The sequence below is a fragment of the Atractosteus spatula genome, chromosome 8 (genome assembly GCF_055471065.1).
Source record: "Atractosteus spatula isolate fAtrSpa1 chromosome 8, fAtrSpa1.hap1, whole genome shotgun sequence".
In the NCBI taxonomy this organism is placed as follows: Eukaryota; Metazoa; Chordata; class Actinopteri; order Semionotiformes; family Lepisosteidae; genus Atractosteus; species Atractosteus spatula.
In genome coordinates, this window is record NC_142713.1 from 15403072 (window position 1) to 15421973 (window position 18902).

The window sequence follows — 18902 nt, forward strand, 5'->3', positions numbered from 1 at the left end:
TGAAACTAAGTTACTTTTTCATTAAAAAATGAGGTTATAAAATTTTTACTGAACTTGTAAAAATGTAATTTTAAATCAATAATCCCCAAAATAATGTTCATAGGAATCATGTGGAAAAAAATCTCAATTTCCATCCAAAGGCCAGCTCCAAATGAGAACTAAAAAGAGGTGCTAAATGAGAAATTGAAAACTTCCTATGAAAATAGGCTGGCTGTTGATAAAGGATAAAGTGGTAAACTATTTGTTTACTTTCTTTTACTGAGTGTTACTCAAAACAAGGTACATACTTCAATTAAATACCTCAATGAAGAAAAAATGTTCGGTATTTCAACCGCTTTATTTTCAGCATGAAGCATAATTAACAAAAGTTTTAAAGATAGTAGATGAGGAGGTTAGAAAGAGAGCGAGAGAATTTATTAACTTCTCTAGTTTGCTACGCGACACCAAGCATTTCCCCGAAAGGCTCCCTATTTTGTTTCTCGTTTTCCTACCCTCAAATACAATGCCAAAGCGAAAAATAAATTTCTGTGTTTTCAAAGAGGCAGAGAAGACTGGGAAGCTGAAAGTTTGGTGTGTAAACCTGGTACTTTTGCCTCAGTGGCAAAAAAAGGTGTACTTGACTTGCAAGCTCGTGTTGACTCAGACAAACACAAAAAGGCAATTCGAAGCGAGTTCATCAACCAAATTAACAGATTATTTTGTAAAATCTGGCAGCAAAACAGAGGATACTGTTATTGCAACAGAGGGGACTTATCCATTTCACACAGTCAAACATTATCACAGTTACTTTACCAATGAACATGGGATATTTTGAAAACCCTCTCCATCCTGACCCCCTTCCCAGACATGGCAATAGGAAAGTTCCTCAGGGTGTCCTCTTTTTTTTTGGATGTTCAAATATGGTAAAACCCTAGTGGCCAATGTATAATCCTCCTTGTTCTCAATGGGTGTGCGTGATCTATTGGATCTTGGATTTTTCAGTGCACACAACAAATTTCCAAGGTCATCTGGCATACCACCTGGGGGCACGTACCACAGTTTGAGAACCACTGTAGACAACAGGGAAGTGCTTCTTTGCAGTAGAAACTTTTACAGCCTAATGCAACCCAGTTTGGCCTTTTTTGGTATGCATGAAAAATTAACGATTAAGTTACAAATCAGGGAACATTACAAAAAAGCTTACTTAAGAAACTATATTATTCTTCCATTTTAAGTTAGGCTAGCACTCAAAAGGTCTGAAAATTTTTAAAGGCAAGAGAAATTGTGAGAGAACAAAGAAAAATGCTAATTTGAACATCAAGAACAGTTTAAAATGTCTTGTAATTGGCTTTTTTTGCAGTATAGCAAGAAAATAGCATTGACATGTTATACTGAAACAATTTTTTGTCCAACAGACTACGGAACAGCTTCTACCTCCAGGCAATAAGACTGCTAAATAGCCAACCTGTAGCTCCTTAGCAAATCACCTGTAATGGCTACATGGACACACAATTCTCACTATATTCAGCATAACTGCACTACATGTATATATTGCATACACCATGGACACATAACAGCTCTACTCACATTGAGTTTTATTCAATTTCTAAAATGTAACCTCAATTTTGTGATTTTTTGTGATTTTTGTGAGCTCGCAGAAAAAGACATTTCATTGCCAGCAACTACTGCTGCACGCCGTATTGTTGTGTATTTGATAAATAAACTTTGATTTGATTTAAATACATTCCACTATTGGCTACTGAGAAGTTTCAGAAAATGTAATCAACCAGAACTGCAAAACTATATCATATACACATTGGTGGTTCTGAGCATTAATTACAATCACCTAAACAGCACATGTCCAGTGTTCCCAGCTGGATTTAATACTTAAAGACAACAGTTAGAATGAAACCCAACTGCTTAATAATATACAGTAGTTCAAATGCAGCATCACCAGTGAGGCCCAGTGCATACCTGGCATTGGGACCAATTGGGAGGACAATACATTATAATACAAGTAATCTCAATATAAGTTTCTCATGTCTAAAATCATTAAGAGGTGTAGGTTAAGGGTAACTAAAGTTAGGAATTATCAGGATACTTAGACAAAAAACAGCATCATTGAAAAACCACAGAAGTCATCCCTTCACTGATGATTTTAATTTAAGAAAAAGAATAGGTTAAAAAAAGATTATCAAGTTTAATTGATTTAAGACATTGGCCCCTCAACTTTAAATCAGTTGAAACTTATCCTAAGGAGGATTAGTACATTGTTTTTTAGTTTACCTGTGCAGAAACTTGAAAGATGTATGGACTAAGGTTTCGAAATCCACTTTTCTGTGATTGCAGTTTCTAAACCTATACAGTACAATGCTTTAGTTGTTCATCCAATTCATCAAGAGGTTACTTCAGCTTCAAACAGATTCTCTTTGACTACAATCTTTAAATCTTAATCAAGTTTAGCACAATGAAGCAGTGATGCCTTTCCACTTTAGAGTGGTATTTTGTTTTTGAGATAACATTTTTATCGCCATTTTGAAAGGGCCTAATGTGTTACAGTTGCTGTATTTTCACTCCCATAATTGTAACACTGTGAGCACCCAATGCTGGTGAACTACAATTAAACCTATGTCCTATTTGTATGCAATATTCTTGTGCTCTATAGAACATCTACCTATATCTGTTCAACTGTATTTCCAAAAGCGAGCTAGTAAGAAGGTTGGTACATGCCATCCAATTTTAGCTAGCCAGATCCTGCTGTAGGAGTTAAATCAGGCAGCATATATAATTAATGAAAAGCATGGACCACTTTGTTCTTACTGATTCCTATTTTCTAAATATCATACTATACTCTTCATCCTCTTCTGTAAATCAAGCTCCTGTTTTCCTCTGCTGAAGTCATGGAAAATCTGATGGTCAATAAAGCCATGGCTTTTTTACTTAGAATAGTTGCAGTTCTAAATTTCTGTAATACAGTAATTTGCAATACAGTATAGTATTTAGCTGAAACTGCCACCTCCTGGACACACAGGTCATTCTCATTAGGTTTAGCATGTAAAAATACCCTATACCTCTACTTTACAGTTGGGGAAACCTTTTTTTCTATGAAGGGAAATATGCTCACACATGGAAAATAAAAGGAGTATTATAGTACATGTACAAACCTGAAAAGCTGCACTTCTGTCACTTTGTTCTGCACTGACTTTACAAAATAAACACTTCACATAATACACCCAGGATATTTGCCACAGGGGTAAATATCATTGATTGGGTGAGGTTTATTTACTTATGTGATACACTGAAGTAAACAAATTGGCAAACACAGTATGCATTTGACTGCATCACTAATACCAAGCCAACAGTGGATATAGAAAGTCACCACCCCCTTTAAAATTGTACCTTTTGTTGTATGACACTCTGAAAATAAAAACAAATTAAATTAGGCTTGTTCCATTTTTATTTACACACACTAACCCACATTAGCCAAGTGAAAATAAAATTCTAAAACATTCTGAAAATTAATTAATATTACAACAGTAAAATACCTTATTTGGAAAACTGAAACCCCCCCTTACAATTGCAGTTGTAAACTTGCTCATGTATAACCAATCACCTCACACAACAAACTAATAGGCTCCCACCTGTGATAACTGGCTTCCAATTGTGGTGATTTTGATTAGTTCAGAATAAAAGCAGGTGTTTCGAGAGGATTCCACTGCTTGGAAGTACATTTCAAAGCAAATAATCCACTATGGGCAGAAAGGTGCTTTCAAAAGAAAGTTGTGGAAAGGCACAAGTCAGGAGATGGGTATAAAAAGATTTCAAAGGCTTAAAGTATCACATGGAGCACAGTCAAGACCATCATTAAGAAGTGGAAGGCGTATGGCACCACCCAGACCTAGCCTAGATCAGGCCGTCCCTCCAAACTGGATGAGTGAGCAAGAAGGAGGCTACCAAGAGGCCGATGGTAACTTTGAACGAGCTGCAGGCCTTTATGGCAAAGACTGGTCATTGTGTGCATGTAACAACAAAAATAACTCCACAAATCTGGCCTGTATGGGAATGTGGCAAAAAAAAGCCACATCAAGTCTTGTTTATGATTTGCTGAAAAGCACCTTAGATTTCTGTTGCCAAGTGGCAAAAGGTGCTGCGGTCAGATGAGACCAAAATCTAACGTTTTGGCCGGAATCCAAATGGTACGTCTGGCAAAAACCCAATACATCTTACCATCCAAAGAACACCACTCCTACAGTAAAGCATGGTGGTGGCATGTTGTGGGGGTGTTTCTCTTCAGCTGGGACTGGGGCACTTGTCAGGATAGAAGGGAAGATGGATGGAGCAAATTCTTGCAGAAAACCTGCAGCCCTCAGCCAGGAAGTTGAAAATGGGAAGATGGTTCACCTTTCAACATGACAATGACCCAAAGCACACCGCCAAAGCAATCGTACAGTGGCTGAAGGACGGGAAGGTGAATGTCCTTGAGTGGCCTAGTCAGAGCCCTGACCTAAATACCATCAACGGTCACCACGCAGTTTGAGCACGAACAATTCTGTAAGGGGGAATGGACAAATATTCTACCAACTTTGTTGGTAGAGATGTATCCAAACAGACTTAAGGCAGTAATTCAAGCAAAAGGTGCTTTCACCGAGTATTAACTCAGGGGGGTGTTCTCTTATCCAACCCAGTAATTATACATTTTTTTCAGAAATTTTGCTTTCTTTTTTCACTTGGATGTTGCAAGGTACAATTTGTAAATAAATATGGAAAAAGTCTTATTTTGGGCAACAAAAGGTGAACATTTTGAAAGGGGGTGGGGACTTTCTATACCCACTGTACGTAATGTTGTGATTAACACTGGGGCACATCAAACAAAGAAATCTGGAATGGATTTGAATACTTTTGCCACCACACCTTCAGAGCCTTAACCTAAATGCACAGTAGACTAAAATGTAGATATAAAATGACAGAAGACCAGCAACAGTGAGGATTATAACATGACAGTGAAGGAAAGACATAGGAAAAGCGTTACACACAAAGAGCCAAGCAGGGCGTACTCAGAAATCGGGTCCTTCTGCCACCAGGTTTGAAGGTCACTCTCTCCGAAACACAGCTGAACTTTACGCAGCCTGTGGCACAAAAACAAGGGAGAGAAAGAAAGAGAAGGAAGAGGAGAGACGTACACAAATCTACAGTAAGAATGGTACAAATTGATAGCTAAGAGCAGCTAGGACACAGTGGAATAAGACAAGACTAAAGACATGAAGATGGTGCTAGCCGTTATGACTGCTTGTTGCATTTTAAAAGATAACATTGTGGAATAAAGGTGTACGCACACAAAAAACTCATACACACTAGTTGGAGGACTAATGAGGAAAGGAGTGTCCGATATTGCCAAAGGTCTGTTAAATCATGAATGATGTTTTCTCAGCCCCAAAACACACTATTATATGAGGAAAACATACACTAGATATACATGTTTCCTGGATCTTTTTACCTATTTAACAATTGCAAACAACATAGGAAATGAAAAATGTTCATGTACTTTTTTTATCATAAATATACATAGTATACCTGTAGAGTAGGGGGTTAAGGCTCTTCAACTACTTAACTACTGAGATGTGACATTCCTTTAACCATCATATATATCACCTTGCAACTCACAAGTGGCAACCCATGGAAGCTCAGCAGGTGTGAGCCTGGGCAGTACCTGGATGGGAGACCTCTTGGGAACAATAAGGTTGCTGCTGGAAGAGGTGTTAGTGGTACCAGTAGGGAGTGCTCACATTGTTGTCTGTGTGGGTCCTAATGCCCCAGTATAGTAATGAGGACACTATACTGCAAAAAAAGGAGCCATCCTTCGGATTAGATGTAAAACTGAGGTCAATAAAAATCCCAGGGTGTTCCTGGACAAACTTTCCCCTGGCCTTTACCAATAATGGCCTCCTAATAATCCCCATCTATTAGTTGGCTTTATTACTCTCTCCTCCCCACTGATAGCTAATCTGTGGTGGGTGAACTTTGGCACTTTGCTTGCTGTTGCATCATCCAGGTGGGTGCTACATATTGGTGGTGGCAGAGGAGAGTCCAATTACCTGTAAAGCTCTTTAAATGCAGTGTCCAGAAAAGCATTTATTTATTTCATGTCATAAATAAACTGTATAAAAGTTACTAAAGCCTCTGAAACACCCATCATATGAAACTTACCTACCCTATTTGTATATTCATCTATTGTGGGAAAAGTCTGGTATATATAATATAAATACAATAAAACACTGGGGTACATTTTTTAAATGTTTCAATACAAAAGTAACTTTAATCCACCAGTACTTAATAAAATCATGCAATCTATTAATTGAAAATGCACATTATTTTCCTATAGAAAGAAGAAACAACAGGTTTGTGAATTGTGGTTATTATGAAATGTCAATTAATGCATAACACTGAACAGAAAAATATGTACAATTTTGCATATTTTGCTATGAATGCTGCAAGGCTTTGGAAAACCAGGTTTTGCAAGAGTTAGAATGCAAAAGAACTTGGGCCAAGTTCGAACACACTTGAATCTGAAATCATGAAGTCTTAATGTATTGTCCATAAATGTACTTTTCTCATTAGGAACTAATGCTACATTAAAAACAAATTTAGGGTGAAATGTGTTTGACTACATACATTCATAAACAGGTACTGGCACCTTCCGTTTACAGCATTGCTAATTATGAGTTTATTAAAAGTACAAAACCGTAAACTACTGTTATTTGACAATAAGAAGTCTTCTGTATTTACTTTATACACATTCATCCTAACTAGTGATAGTTTCTAGTAATTAAAGTTAAACGACAGTTATATTTTTCAACTCCCCAAATAGTTCACTACAAATAGTATTAAACAGGTTATTTTAACATACTATATTTATTACACTGAATTCACAAACAGTAATATAGCAAGAGCAAGGTCTTTAAATGGCAATACTTTGTGCTTCACCTTATATACATAATATTTAAAATATGTAACTAATGCCCTATCATAGTACAATAAATATTTGACTAAGTCCACACAGTTTTTGTTTTGGAAATACAGCAGCTTGACACAACCTTTAGTTTGCATGCTCCAAACTGAAAAACATATCGAAGAAATAAGAGCAAGGTGCACTGAGGACTAGTAACAATCTGCGTTGTTTAAAGAACAATTTTAACAATGTCACCATGCCGGAAACAAACTGCAGGAAATGCCATATAGGAACCATACTGAAAACTCTGACTTTGTAGAAAAGCTTGAAAGGCAACTATAATTTTAGTACAAAAACTAAAAGGCATGCGTATATCACCTGTTAGCTTCACTCCACTGGCTGCCTGTGGATTTCAGAATTAGATATTTACTGCTGCTTGAACAGTTTGACTTTTGACTCCACTCCCTAAACATGTACAGTGCCTTGCAAAAGTATTCACTCCCCTTGGACTTTTTCACATTTGATTGTGTTACAGCATGGAACCATGATGTATTTAACTGAGAATTCTAGTACTCTATAATGTCAAAGTGAAAAAAAATCCAGACATTTTACTAAATTAATTAAAAATAAAAAACAGAAAATAATTGAATGCATAAGTACTCCCCCCCCCCACCCCCCAGAGTTAATACTTGGTAGGACTACCTTTGGCAGTAATGCAAAGTCTCTATCAACGTTGCACATCTTGACACTGGAATTTTTGCCCATTCTTCTTAGCAAAATAGCTCAAGCTCAAGTTGTATGGGGACCGTTTGTGAATGGCAATTTTTAAGTTATTCCACAGATGCTCAATTGGATTGAGGTCTGGGCCACTCCAGGACATTAACCTTTTTGGTTTTAAGCCACTCCAGTGTGGCTTTTGCTGTATGTTTCGGGTCATTGTCCTGTTGGAACATGATTCATCTTCCAAGTCCCAGTGCTCTTGCAGATTGTAGCACGTTTTAATCCAGGATTGTGAAACACCTCAACTGCATACAGGTGGACTCCAGTCAAGTAATTATGTGACTTGGAGAAGAGAGTTGGTTACTTCAGAGGTAATTTAGATGTGTCAAAGCAAGGGGGTGAATACTTATGCATTCAATTATTTTCTGTTTTTTATTTTTATTTAATTTAGTAAAATGTCTGAATCACTTTGACATTATAGAGTACTTTGTGTTGGTGAGTGGCAAAAATTCTCAGTTAAATACTTCATGGTTCCATGCTGTAACACAATACAGTCATGCTTGAAAGTTTGTGAACCTGAACTCTTAATGAATATATGAAATGAATATTCTAAATTAAGACTTCCCACACATAAAAAGGGATCTGAACTCAGATTATTAGACTGTGATATTTAACAAATCACCATATACACTTGTGTGCAAAAGTAAATGAACCCTCAGTCCATAACATGTGGCACCTCCTTTAGCAGCAATGATTTCACACAGTCACCTCCTATAACCAATTATCAGTCTCTGACATCTTGCTGGAGGGTTTTATTCCCACTCCTCTTTACAAAACTCCACCAGCTCTGTGAGGTTTGAAGCATGTTTTTCATTAAAAACCCTCTTCAGGTCCTGCCACAGCATTTCAATTAGGATTCAGGTCAGGCCTTTGGCTTGGCCATTCCAGAACACGGAACCTCTTTTTCCTAAGTCATTCTTTAGTAGACTTACTTGAATGTTTAGGATCGTTGTCTTGTTGATACATTCACTTTGTGCCCAGCTTGAGTTTTAGAACTGATGGCCTGACATTCTTCTCAAGAATCCCTTGATATTTCTCAGAATTCATGATACCCTCAATGATGTCAAGTTGCCCAGGGCCAGAGTAAGAAAAACAGCTCCATACAAGGACACTCACACGACCATGCTTGACAGTAGGGATAAGGTTTTGTTGGTGGTAGGCTGTGTTGGCTCTTCGCCAAACATGGGCCCTCTTGGTGTGTCCAAATAGTTCAATTTTGGACTCATCTGTCCAGAGAACAGACTTCCAGAAGTCTTCAGGCTTGTCCAGGTAGTCTCTGGCAAACTTCAGACGGGAAGCTTTGTTCTATTTTGACAGAAGAGGCTTCTTCTGGCGACCCTTCCATAGATGGAATTTCTGATCAGGGTTCTTCTTATTGTTGATCTATGCATCACTACTCCAGAAACAGCTAGAGAGCTTGTAGATCTCTGGATGTTATTTTAGGATTACCTTTAACCTCTTTAATTATTCTCCTTGTGGTCCTGGGTGAAATTTTAGGAGGATGTCCACTTCTTGGCAGGGTTGCTATTGTTTTAAATGCCCTTCACTTGTATACTATTTGCCTAACAGTGGATTTATGGAGTCCGAATCTTTTTGAAATGGCTTTATAACCTTGTCCAGATTGATGAGCATCTACTACAGTTCTGCTGATGTTTTCTTAGTTCGAGGCATGATGCTAGACTCATAGGAAGAGTAACTGACCTGCTTTCTTGCAATTATTTATGTTTGCTCCTCCCCAACACATCATTTCAGATCTTCAGTTTCATTGGTTATCTCAGTTAATTGGTTAACACTGTCATTGACCCACTTGATCTTGCTTTACCTTGATATAAGTCACAGAACTAAGTGTTCACTTATTTTTGCACCTGCACAATTTCTGTATACTGTATGTATTATTTTGCTGCATGGACATTTTCTTTCACAACACTCAAATTGGTGAATAATTATACTTTATTTCAATTAGGAAGTGACATATTCTGATTAAATATGCATTTTGTGGTTAAAAAAACAAAAAATCTTAAATTATGCATTGGGGTCAAAAACTTTCAAACTTTCAAGGGGGGTGAATACTTTTTGCAAGACACTGTATATGTTGTTTCTGCTCTTTGGACTCTGGCCTTCTTCCAGTAACAATATGCTGGGCTAACGTTCGAGGTAAAATTCTTCCACAAGAAGGTGCGCCCTCTCTTTAAAGCCCTGGCCAAATACGAAGACAGTACGTATAGTTATAATTCAAACTGAATTAAAAACTACACATCCCAGTGAACATGGTGGTGCTTGTGATCCTTGCATTTAACCAACGAAACAGGGCGAAAAATCAGTCACATGACTTCGGGGCTGAGTTTCGAAAGCTTAACCTATCAGCAACAAAACTAAATTTACACGATAGGCTACCTCAAACTGTCAGTTACACAACTGTGTACGTCGCTAAAGCCACTCCTGTTTGGCTTTTTAGTTATGGAGGCGGAGACACCCCCCCTCTGGGTGCCTGACTTGTCACCATCTTTAACTGTTCCGTGTCCAAATAGCAGTAGGGAGAGACACATACAAAAAAAAAGTTTATCCCAGCTACAATACAAATATATTTTTGTGGTAAGGAGGAGCAAAACATCAGTATTTACTGCTAGTAATTAGTGTAAGATTTATAGCTGAAATCTGAGCCTAAATATAAAGTTAAAAGCTCGACAAAGCAACAGAAATACAGAGAGAAAGTAAATTCTTTTTGACATCTCAAATCAGTTTCGATCAAGGTTTCCAAATCGAACAGGAAAAAGAGCATTTTCAGGGAGCAATTACGCTGTGTTTATGTAGAAAAAGTGATTAGATTTATGAGCAATCTAATTTCTTATTCGTTTAAAACAGTAAAATTTCAGCTGCAAAAGATCGCACCAGAGACAGCACTATCTCTACTTGTCACAGATGTTCAGGAAAGGGTGAATGAAAGAAGTCATGTCAAGTACAATAATTCAGTGATCAATAATAACAGTTGTAGAACAACAAAAGATAGAGAAAACCTAAGCTTTTTAAGGCTAAAACTAAAATTCAGTCTCCAGATTAAGGCAAATGAAGATTTAGGACATTAAAGTGCTACAGGTGTAAACAAATGTAAAAATACAAAAATGCACATGAGCTAAAAGTTTTAGAAATGGAGCAGGTGTTACTTTGAAATAAGCAAACAGGAAAAAAAGCTATGACTAGACATAGTGCAGAAGAGGGATGCAGGAACACTTGCTTAGACATACAAAAAATCACAGAAAGGTATGTTACAAAAGAACATGCAAACATGAAATACAGTAGATTTGGCAAAGAGTGAGGGGCTTGAATAACCAGGTGCAATTCTGGCAGGGAGAGTATGAAGGTTTGATGGGATAGAGTCAGAAAATTAGCACACATAAAAAACAGCAATTCTGTCAGAGAGCCTCATATGAATTAAGAGCAAACATGGTTTCATGGAGGGCTTCTCAGATAGTTGGGCATTCTGGTAGATTGCCAGGCGAAAGGATTTGTAAATATATTTTGTTAAAGCAAGTCAGTTTTTTGCATAAAATACATTTTTCCTTTCCTTTTTAACCTTTGTCACTAATGAAACCACTAAATAAAGACATAAGTATAGAAATCTAAAGATTTATTCATTCGATGATGGTAGCAGGATGAACTGTCAGGTTGAGCTAAGTGTATATTTTGTTGCAGAGTTGGGGCAGATGTTAACAGTGAAAACAGGTATTTAGAAATGACTCACTTCAAGAAGATTTTCAGAATAATTATAAATCTAGCAGGATAGAGAAAGAACAGAAAAGAGGTAGATTGATCAGATTAGTATGCAAAGCCGTTTAGCAAAGAGGGTGCAAGAAGAGTGACAAACTAGTGTACTTTCAATCTTTTTTTCTGAACCAGGGAAAATCTGATCATGTTTCTCTATAACAATAACAAACTTTATTCTATATAGCACCTTTAAAAGTAGCATCTCAAAGCAATGCAGTAGGTGTAAAAACAGTTATAAGGACCACAGATTGCAAAGTAAATACATATAAGAAAGACAAGCAGTTAGAAGTGCTACCGAAATTAGAAAATGAACCAGATACAGACACTAAATAAGTCTGCTGAAAAGAAAGGTTTTGAGGTTAGATTTAAATGCACTCTGGGTAGGTGACTCTGCTATCACTGGGGATACAAATCCAGAGCTCTGGGGTGCAGCTAGAGCAGGTCCCGTCACCCACAGAATGTAGATGTTCTTGAGGACAGCTAGAAGACCAGAGTCAGACAGACAAAGGTTGCAAGGTGGGGAGTAGACAGATAATAAGCCAGATAGGTACTGAATGAGGATGAGGATTTTGAGTTGACTCGAAACCTGATAGGAAGCCAGTGCAAGGTCTTCAAGACAGGCGTAATGCATCCCGATCAGGATTCTGGCTGTCAAATTCTGAACATATTGGAGATTGCTCAGTGTGGATTTAATTACCCCAGTGAACAGGATGTGCGTTTATTAATTCCAGACAAAATGCCTTTCTTGATTTCTCTAGTTCCCTTTTAAAGAAATTATTATTCCACAGTGCAGAGTACTACACGGCCGGTATTTACATACAATATTTTGTGATTTAAACAAATTAACACAAGCAGTTTTTGAGGATTTAAGTGTTGGCTGAGTTATTGCAGGATGGAAGACTTGAGATGTATGTAGGAAAAAGATAATTTGGGGAAAGTTGAGGAATACACCGATAAGATCCCTAGAGTTAGGCATGCTTTTGACAAAATGACAGCAGATGTTATAGACTGCAGAGGAAGATGAGGAAGTTAACAGACTGTATGTTTACATAAATACTGAAATGAGGATTGTATTTTAGATTTTGTGTAGTTGCTAGCATTGAACTGTGTTGGATGCACATGAATTGAAGGAATGGGAAAACATAGCTGATGCTGATCCACAGAGCCAGCATCTTAAGATGTTTATATTTAGAGGTAATTTGTTTAAATAACTAACTAGGTATGGATACTGATGTGCAAGAGAGGTGGAGAGGCTGTTTCTTTAAGCCAGTACTATAAAATAATTTATCCTCAGTGAGAGTGCTGCCATCTCATAGTGGGTTTCTAACACTGTATAATTCCATCCACACAGTGCCTTTACTTCCATCCATTTTCTGATCTCTTTATCTGGTACAGAGGATTTGGAGCAAATTTCTCAGCAAGCAACGGACGCAAGACAGAATACACCCTGGACATAGCGCCTGTCCATCACAGGACAGACAAACAGACACAAACACACCAGGGTCAGTTTTCCCATAAGCCAATTTACCTACCAGTATGTTTTGGACTGCAAGAGGAAATCATATCTCACATATGGAGAAAACCCATGGAACCCAGAAAGAAAATACAAACTCCACACACACAGGACGGCAGGAATTGAACCAAGGGCCCCAGTGCTGCAAGATAGCAACACTAACCACTTCGCCACCATAAGAAATGGATGGATAGCTTAGTTATCTTTCTAGTTCACAGATTTGCATGCATAATTTAATTCTGAAAGCCACTGAGACATCTGGTACTATTGTTGTATTTATGAAAAAAACAAAAAACAAAAAGCATGCCAACAACTGTGCCATCCTATTCCTTAGTTAATACATTTTATTTTTATAAACAGTTAACATTTGCAAAATATTTTCAATCATATTTTACCCTATTTTTTCTTTAATTTTGTATTTAACTTATTTTCTGAAGGTCAGATTTAATGTATATTTGAACAATGAAAATATATTTTGACAAGATGTGGGGAAAAGTGCAACAATTTATTTGTTCAATAAAACAAACAAAAAAGACAGGTATACAAATGCTAAACAGGGAAGAAAACGCTATTAGAGAAAACAATGTTTCAGGTGTGAAGAATACAGATCCCCAATTCAATTGCAGCCTAAACCTGTCCCCCACACACCCTGCTCCCACTGCGATTGGAATATACACAAAGCACTGAAAGCTTTACAGTAGATGATCAGGTGTTGTCGCAGATGTAGGGATAGTACGTAATTTTGGCTTTATGAACTCACATCTGTGATTCGATTAATTCAAAATATATATTTTTTTAAAAACTGCACCAGGTACTAGATCTTGTTAATATTAAAGTTATATCACTGGGCAGTGGTGGACGGTGTGCTATTTTGTCAGCAACCTGCTAATCTGCTTTAAACCTGTAGAAAACATTATTTCATTTCTGTACAGAATGCGTGAAGCATTTACAAAATTATTTACAAATAAAAAGTAAAAAGAACTTATAGCTTACACAAAGACTCAAACTACAGTATGGAAAAAAGAGTGTTAAGAAAAAACAGGACATCTGATTGCTGGTTACCTTATATTTATTTTTACAACTGAAATAAAAAATAAGATACAATGACGTGTTCCTGCTTAACTCAAACACTGCGTGACTTTAAAAGTTGTAAAAAATGACAACTTTGTCAGTGAAAAAATGACCACGGACACTTTTCCTTCCCCCCTATATTCTCATTTACGAGTAGTTATGCAGTGACACTATTCCATTAAAACAGTTATCACAAACCTATAGTAATCAACTAAATAAAAACATAAATCCCTCCTTTGAGTCCAGCAGATGCCTGATCTCTTTGTCTGCCTTTTCAGCTATTTTACCTGCTCTGCAATCAGCAAATCCCACTGTATGAAAAGGGCAATAAAACTGTCAGTGAGCTTGTAAAGTTGTCTTAAGCCTGTTACTTCCCCCACTGCCGAAACAGAATCCAGAGCGTTTATTACAATACAAAAAAAAAACACATTGAGATGTGGATGCAAGGTTGTGCGTTCTTGGGAAGGGTGCAGGGAGGCTCACTCACTAGCTGAATTCATCTCACAATCCTAGTCCACTGCACAGATTTGAAAGTTGCGATTAATAACCTTTGGCTTGGTTTCATTCCACTCTGCTTTTCTTTCATTCAAGTCCCCGTTGGCCAGACTGAATCGTGAATGTTAAATTTGCAGATGTCGAGACAGTACTGTATTATATATGAGCATGTGCTCATATATGCCACAGCTATGAACATATTTCTATAGGCTGGTCACAGTAGAGGGTCTGAAATTTGAATTTTTGGTCATTTGCATGCTTAGAATTACTGGTTTTCTTGTCTGGATGGTGGGCGATCTTCCCTGCTTGGCTGTTTACAATGGGTTATTTAGCCTGCTGTCTACAGTTGTTCCAGGTGTGTGGCCATCAGCTTCCACTCTATAGTCACATTCATGTGGCAGGGGTTTGAATATGCGTCTTAAATCTGAGTGTGAAAAATTATAATAACCTTTATTTCTATAGCACCTTTGCTAGTACATCATCTAAAGGTCCTGTTCAACTGTTAATTCTAACACTAGGATACACGCATGTTTGAAGATTTGAAAGTGCTGACTTCCTGCAAGTTCTGCAATCTTAGAACACCAAAGTGGAACACATCTTCCTGGTATTAAGAGCCTCTTATTAGTACGCTGGGCAAATGATTTTTTTTTTAATTTTTAAAAAAAGAAATAAAAATAAGATAGTGTTCCTGCTTAATTAAGACATGGCATGACTTTAAAAGGTATAAAAACAGGTTTCAATAGTTAATAACCACTTTTTATGCATGAAAAATGGGTGATTTTTCTTCTTTCTTCTTCCTTAGAATCTTTGTGTACACTGTAAGTTCTTTACTTCTTAATTAAACGTTTAAAATACATGAATTTCATAAAGACGACACACGTTTCAAACAGAAAAAAATTACATTCTGTTCTCTTCCTGTTATGTAGGACAGATTAGCAGGTCTTTTTTCCCCCAGTCAGAGGCTTTAAAAATAGCGTACTGCCCATTGTGCTCCGTCAGAGGGGGAGGCGGCACCAAGGGAGGGAGGGAGGTGGCGCAGAGCTCAGTATTACACAATGGCCAATCTACAGAGTGGGGTCCAAATGGATTAAAAACTTAGTGTCTAAAATCAAACAAAAAAATAATTTTCTTTGACTTTATCATCAATTATCATTAAGCACAGGTTTCTCACCACTTAGACTACTTTTTGATACCATCGTTAGACAAAGCAGGAACTTACTGTACTTTCTAATGACATTACACATGGAAAGATTACAGATTTTAATTGTCTTTAATTTTGTTATACGTTTTAAAAATGTTTCTAAACAAAACGCCACAAAACTATTCTCGATTGTATTTCTGAAGGTTATGTCACACTTAGTTCACTGTTTTAAATACATCTAATTAAGAAAGTTAGGTGTTGGCATTAACTATTAGTAATCAATAATGTTAAATTTAGCAGTGTTATAAATTGTTGCAGTTTTCCCCACGTCTTATATAAAAATATATAAATATATTTTCATTGTTCAAATATACATTAAATCTGACGATCAGAAATTAAGTAAAATACAAAATTAAAGAAAAAATAGGGTAAAATATAATTAAAAAAATTTTGCTAACAATGTTAACTGTTTATAAAAAAATATTAACTAAGGAATAGGATGGCACAGACATAGCATGTTTTTTGTGTGTTTTTTTTCATAAATACAACAATAGTACCAGATGTCTCAGTGGCTTTCAAAATTAAATGCATGCAAACCTGTGAACTAGAAAGATAACTAAGCTATCCATCCATTTCTAATGGTGGCAAAGTGATTAGCGTTGCTGTCTTGCAGAACTGGGGCCCTAGGTTAAATTCCTGCCATCCTGTGTGTGTGGAGTTTGCATGTTCCCTCTGTGTTCAGTGGGTTTTCTTGATATGTGTGAAATGATTTCCTCTCGAAGTCCAAAACATACTGGTAGGTTAATTGGCTTACAGAAAAACTGGCCCTGGTGTGTGTGTGTGTGTGTGTGTTTCTATCTGTTTGTCCTGTGATGGACAGGCGTCATGTCCAGAGTGTATTCTGCCTTGCGTCCGTTGCTTGCAGAGAATCCTCTGTACCAGATAAAGAGATCAGAAAATGGATGGAAGTTAAGGCACTGTGTGGATGGAATTATACAGTGTTAGAAACCCATTATGAGATGGCAGCATCTCACTGAGGATAAATTATTTACAGTGCTGGCTTAAGGAAACAGCCTTTCCACCTCTCTTGCACAGCAGTATCCATACCTAGTTAGTTATTAAAACAGATCGCCAGTACAATGCTAGCAACTACACAAAATCTAAAATACAATCCTCATTTCAGTATTTATGTAAACATACAGTCTGTTAACTTCCTCATCTTCCTCTGAAGTCTATAACATCTCCTGTCATTTTGTCAAAAGCATGCCTAACCCTATCAGGAAGTGATCTTGTTATCGGGGTATTCCTCGACTTTTCCCAAATTATCTTTTTCCTACCTACATCTCTAGTCTTATATCCTGCAATAACTCAGCCAACACTTAAATCCTCAAAAACTGCTTGTGTTAATTTGTTTAAATCACAAAATATCTATGTAAATACCGGCCGTGTAGTACTCTGCACTGTGGAATAATAATTTCTTTAAAAGGGAACTAGAGAATCTAGGAACTAGAGAAATCAAGAAAGGCATTTTGTCTAGAATTAATAAACGCACATCCTGTTCACTGGGGTAATTAAATCCACACTGAGCAATCTCCAATATGTTCAGAATTTGACAGCCAGAATCCTGATCGGGATGCATTACGCCTGTCTTGAAGACCTTGCACTGGCTTCCTATCAGGTTTCGAGTCAACTCAAAATCCTCATCCTCATTCAGTACCTATCTGGCTTATTATCTGTCTACTCCCCACCTTGCAACCTTTGTCTGTCTGACTCTGGTCTTCTAGCTGTCCTCAAGAACATCTACATTCTGTGGGTGACGGGACCTGCTCTAGCTGCACCCCAGAGCTCTGGATTTGTATCCCCAGTGATAGCAGAGTCACCTACCCAGAGTGCATTTAAATCTAACCTCAAAACCTTTCTTTTCAGCAGACTTATTTAGTGTCTGTATCTGGTTCATTTTCTAATTTCGGTAGCACTTCTAACTGCTTGTCTTTCTTATATGTATTTACTTTGCAATCTGTGGTCCTTATAACTGTTTTTACACCTACTGCATTGCTTTGAGATGCTACTTTTAAAGGTGCTATATAGAATAAAGTTTGTTATTGTTATAGAGAAACATGATCAGATTTTCCCTGGTTCAGAAAAAAAGATTGAAAGTACACTAGTTTGTCACTCTTCTTGCACCCTCTTTGCTAAATGGCTTTGCATACTAATCTGATCAATCTACCTCTTCTGTTCTTTCTCTATCCTGCTAGATTTATAATTATTCTGAAAATCTTCTTGAAGTGAGTCATTTCTAAATACCTGTTTTCACTGTTAACATCTGCCCCAACTCTGCAACAAAATATACACTTAGCTCAACCTGACAGTTCATCCTGCTACCAACATCGAATGAATAAATCTTTAGATTTCTATACTTATGTCTTTATTTAGTGGTTTCATTAGTGACAAAGGTTAAAAAGGAAAGGAAAAATGTATTTTATGCAAAAAACTGACTTGCTTTAACAAGATATATTTACAAATCCTTTCGCCTGGCAATCTACCAGAATGCCCAACTATCTGAGAAGCCCAACATGAAACAACGGAGAGGTGACTCTGTGACTAAGGCTGCATTTGCACCTGTGGCTGGAAGGTTGCCGGTTTAAATCCCATGGCCGGCAGAGGAATCCTACTCCGTAGGGCCCCTGAGCACGGCCCATAACCCCAGCTGCTCCAGGGGCGCTGTACAATGGCTGGCCCTGCACTCTGACCCCAAGCTTCTCTCTCCCCGTCTGTGTGTCTGTGTGTCTCATGGAGAGCAAGCTGGGGTTTATTTATGAATAATTAAATTATTTATGATGAAGGTGGAAGGTTGTGTAATTTTGTCGAACTGAGTAATCTTGCTTTTATAAAATATAATTACTTTTTAATGTTAAATGATTAACATGCTGTAATACACAGTTTATTAAAGGTCTAAAAAGTATACAACTTAAATTCTTAATTGGAAAAATTTTGTCACTCTGCAGTGACTGGGATTCGAAACCGGGCGTTTTCTGGCGACAGCTCAAATGCTGTACATGAGACATTAAGCTTTATTAGCTCCACCTGGCGGTGTTACAAGGTCTTACAAGGTGCTTCCGGATACTACTATCATAATTTAATTTTCATGCGGTATGATGCGGTAAGATGCGCCGCGCCTACCGCGTTTTAACACGACGTATTCCGCGCATTTTGAA

General features: G+C 37.3%; 1 protein-coding gene across 2 annotated transcripts in view; it reads right to left on the reverse strand.

Moving 5' to 3' along the window:
* Nucleotides 1–18902, reverse strand: part of wnk1b (WNK lysine deficient protein kinase 1b) — a 153593-nt gene that overhangs the window by 11271 nt on the left and 123420 nt on the right. Inside the window, exon 28 of one of the 2 annotated variants that reach the window (XM_088922938.1) lies at nucleotides 5013–5105. The exons of the other annotated variant lie outside the window; for it this stretch is intronic. Within the exon in view, the coding sequence (XP_088779064.1) occupies nucleotides 5013–5105 (93 nt within the window). The remainder of the gene's footprint in view (nucleotides 1–5012; nucleotides 5106–18902) is intronic. 2 annotated transcript variants of the gene reach the window in all.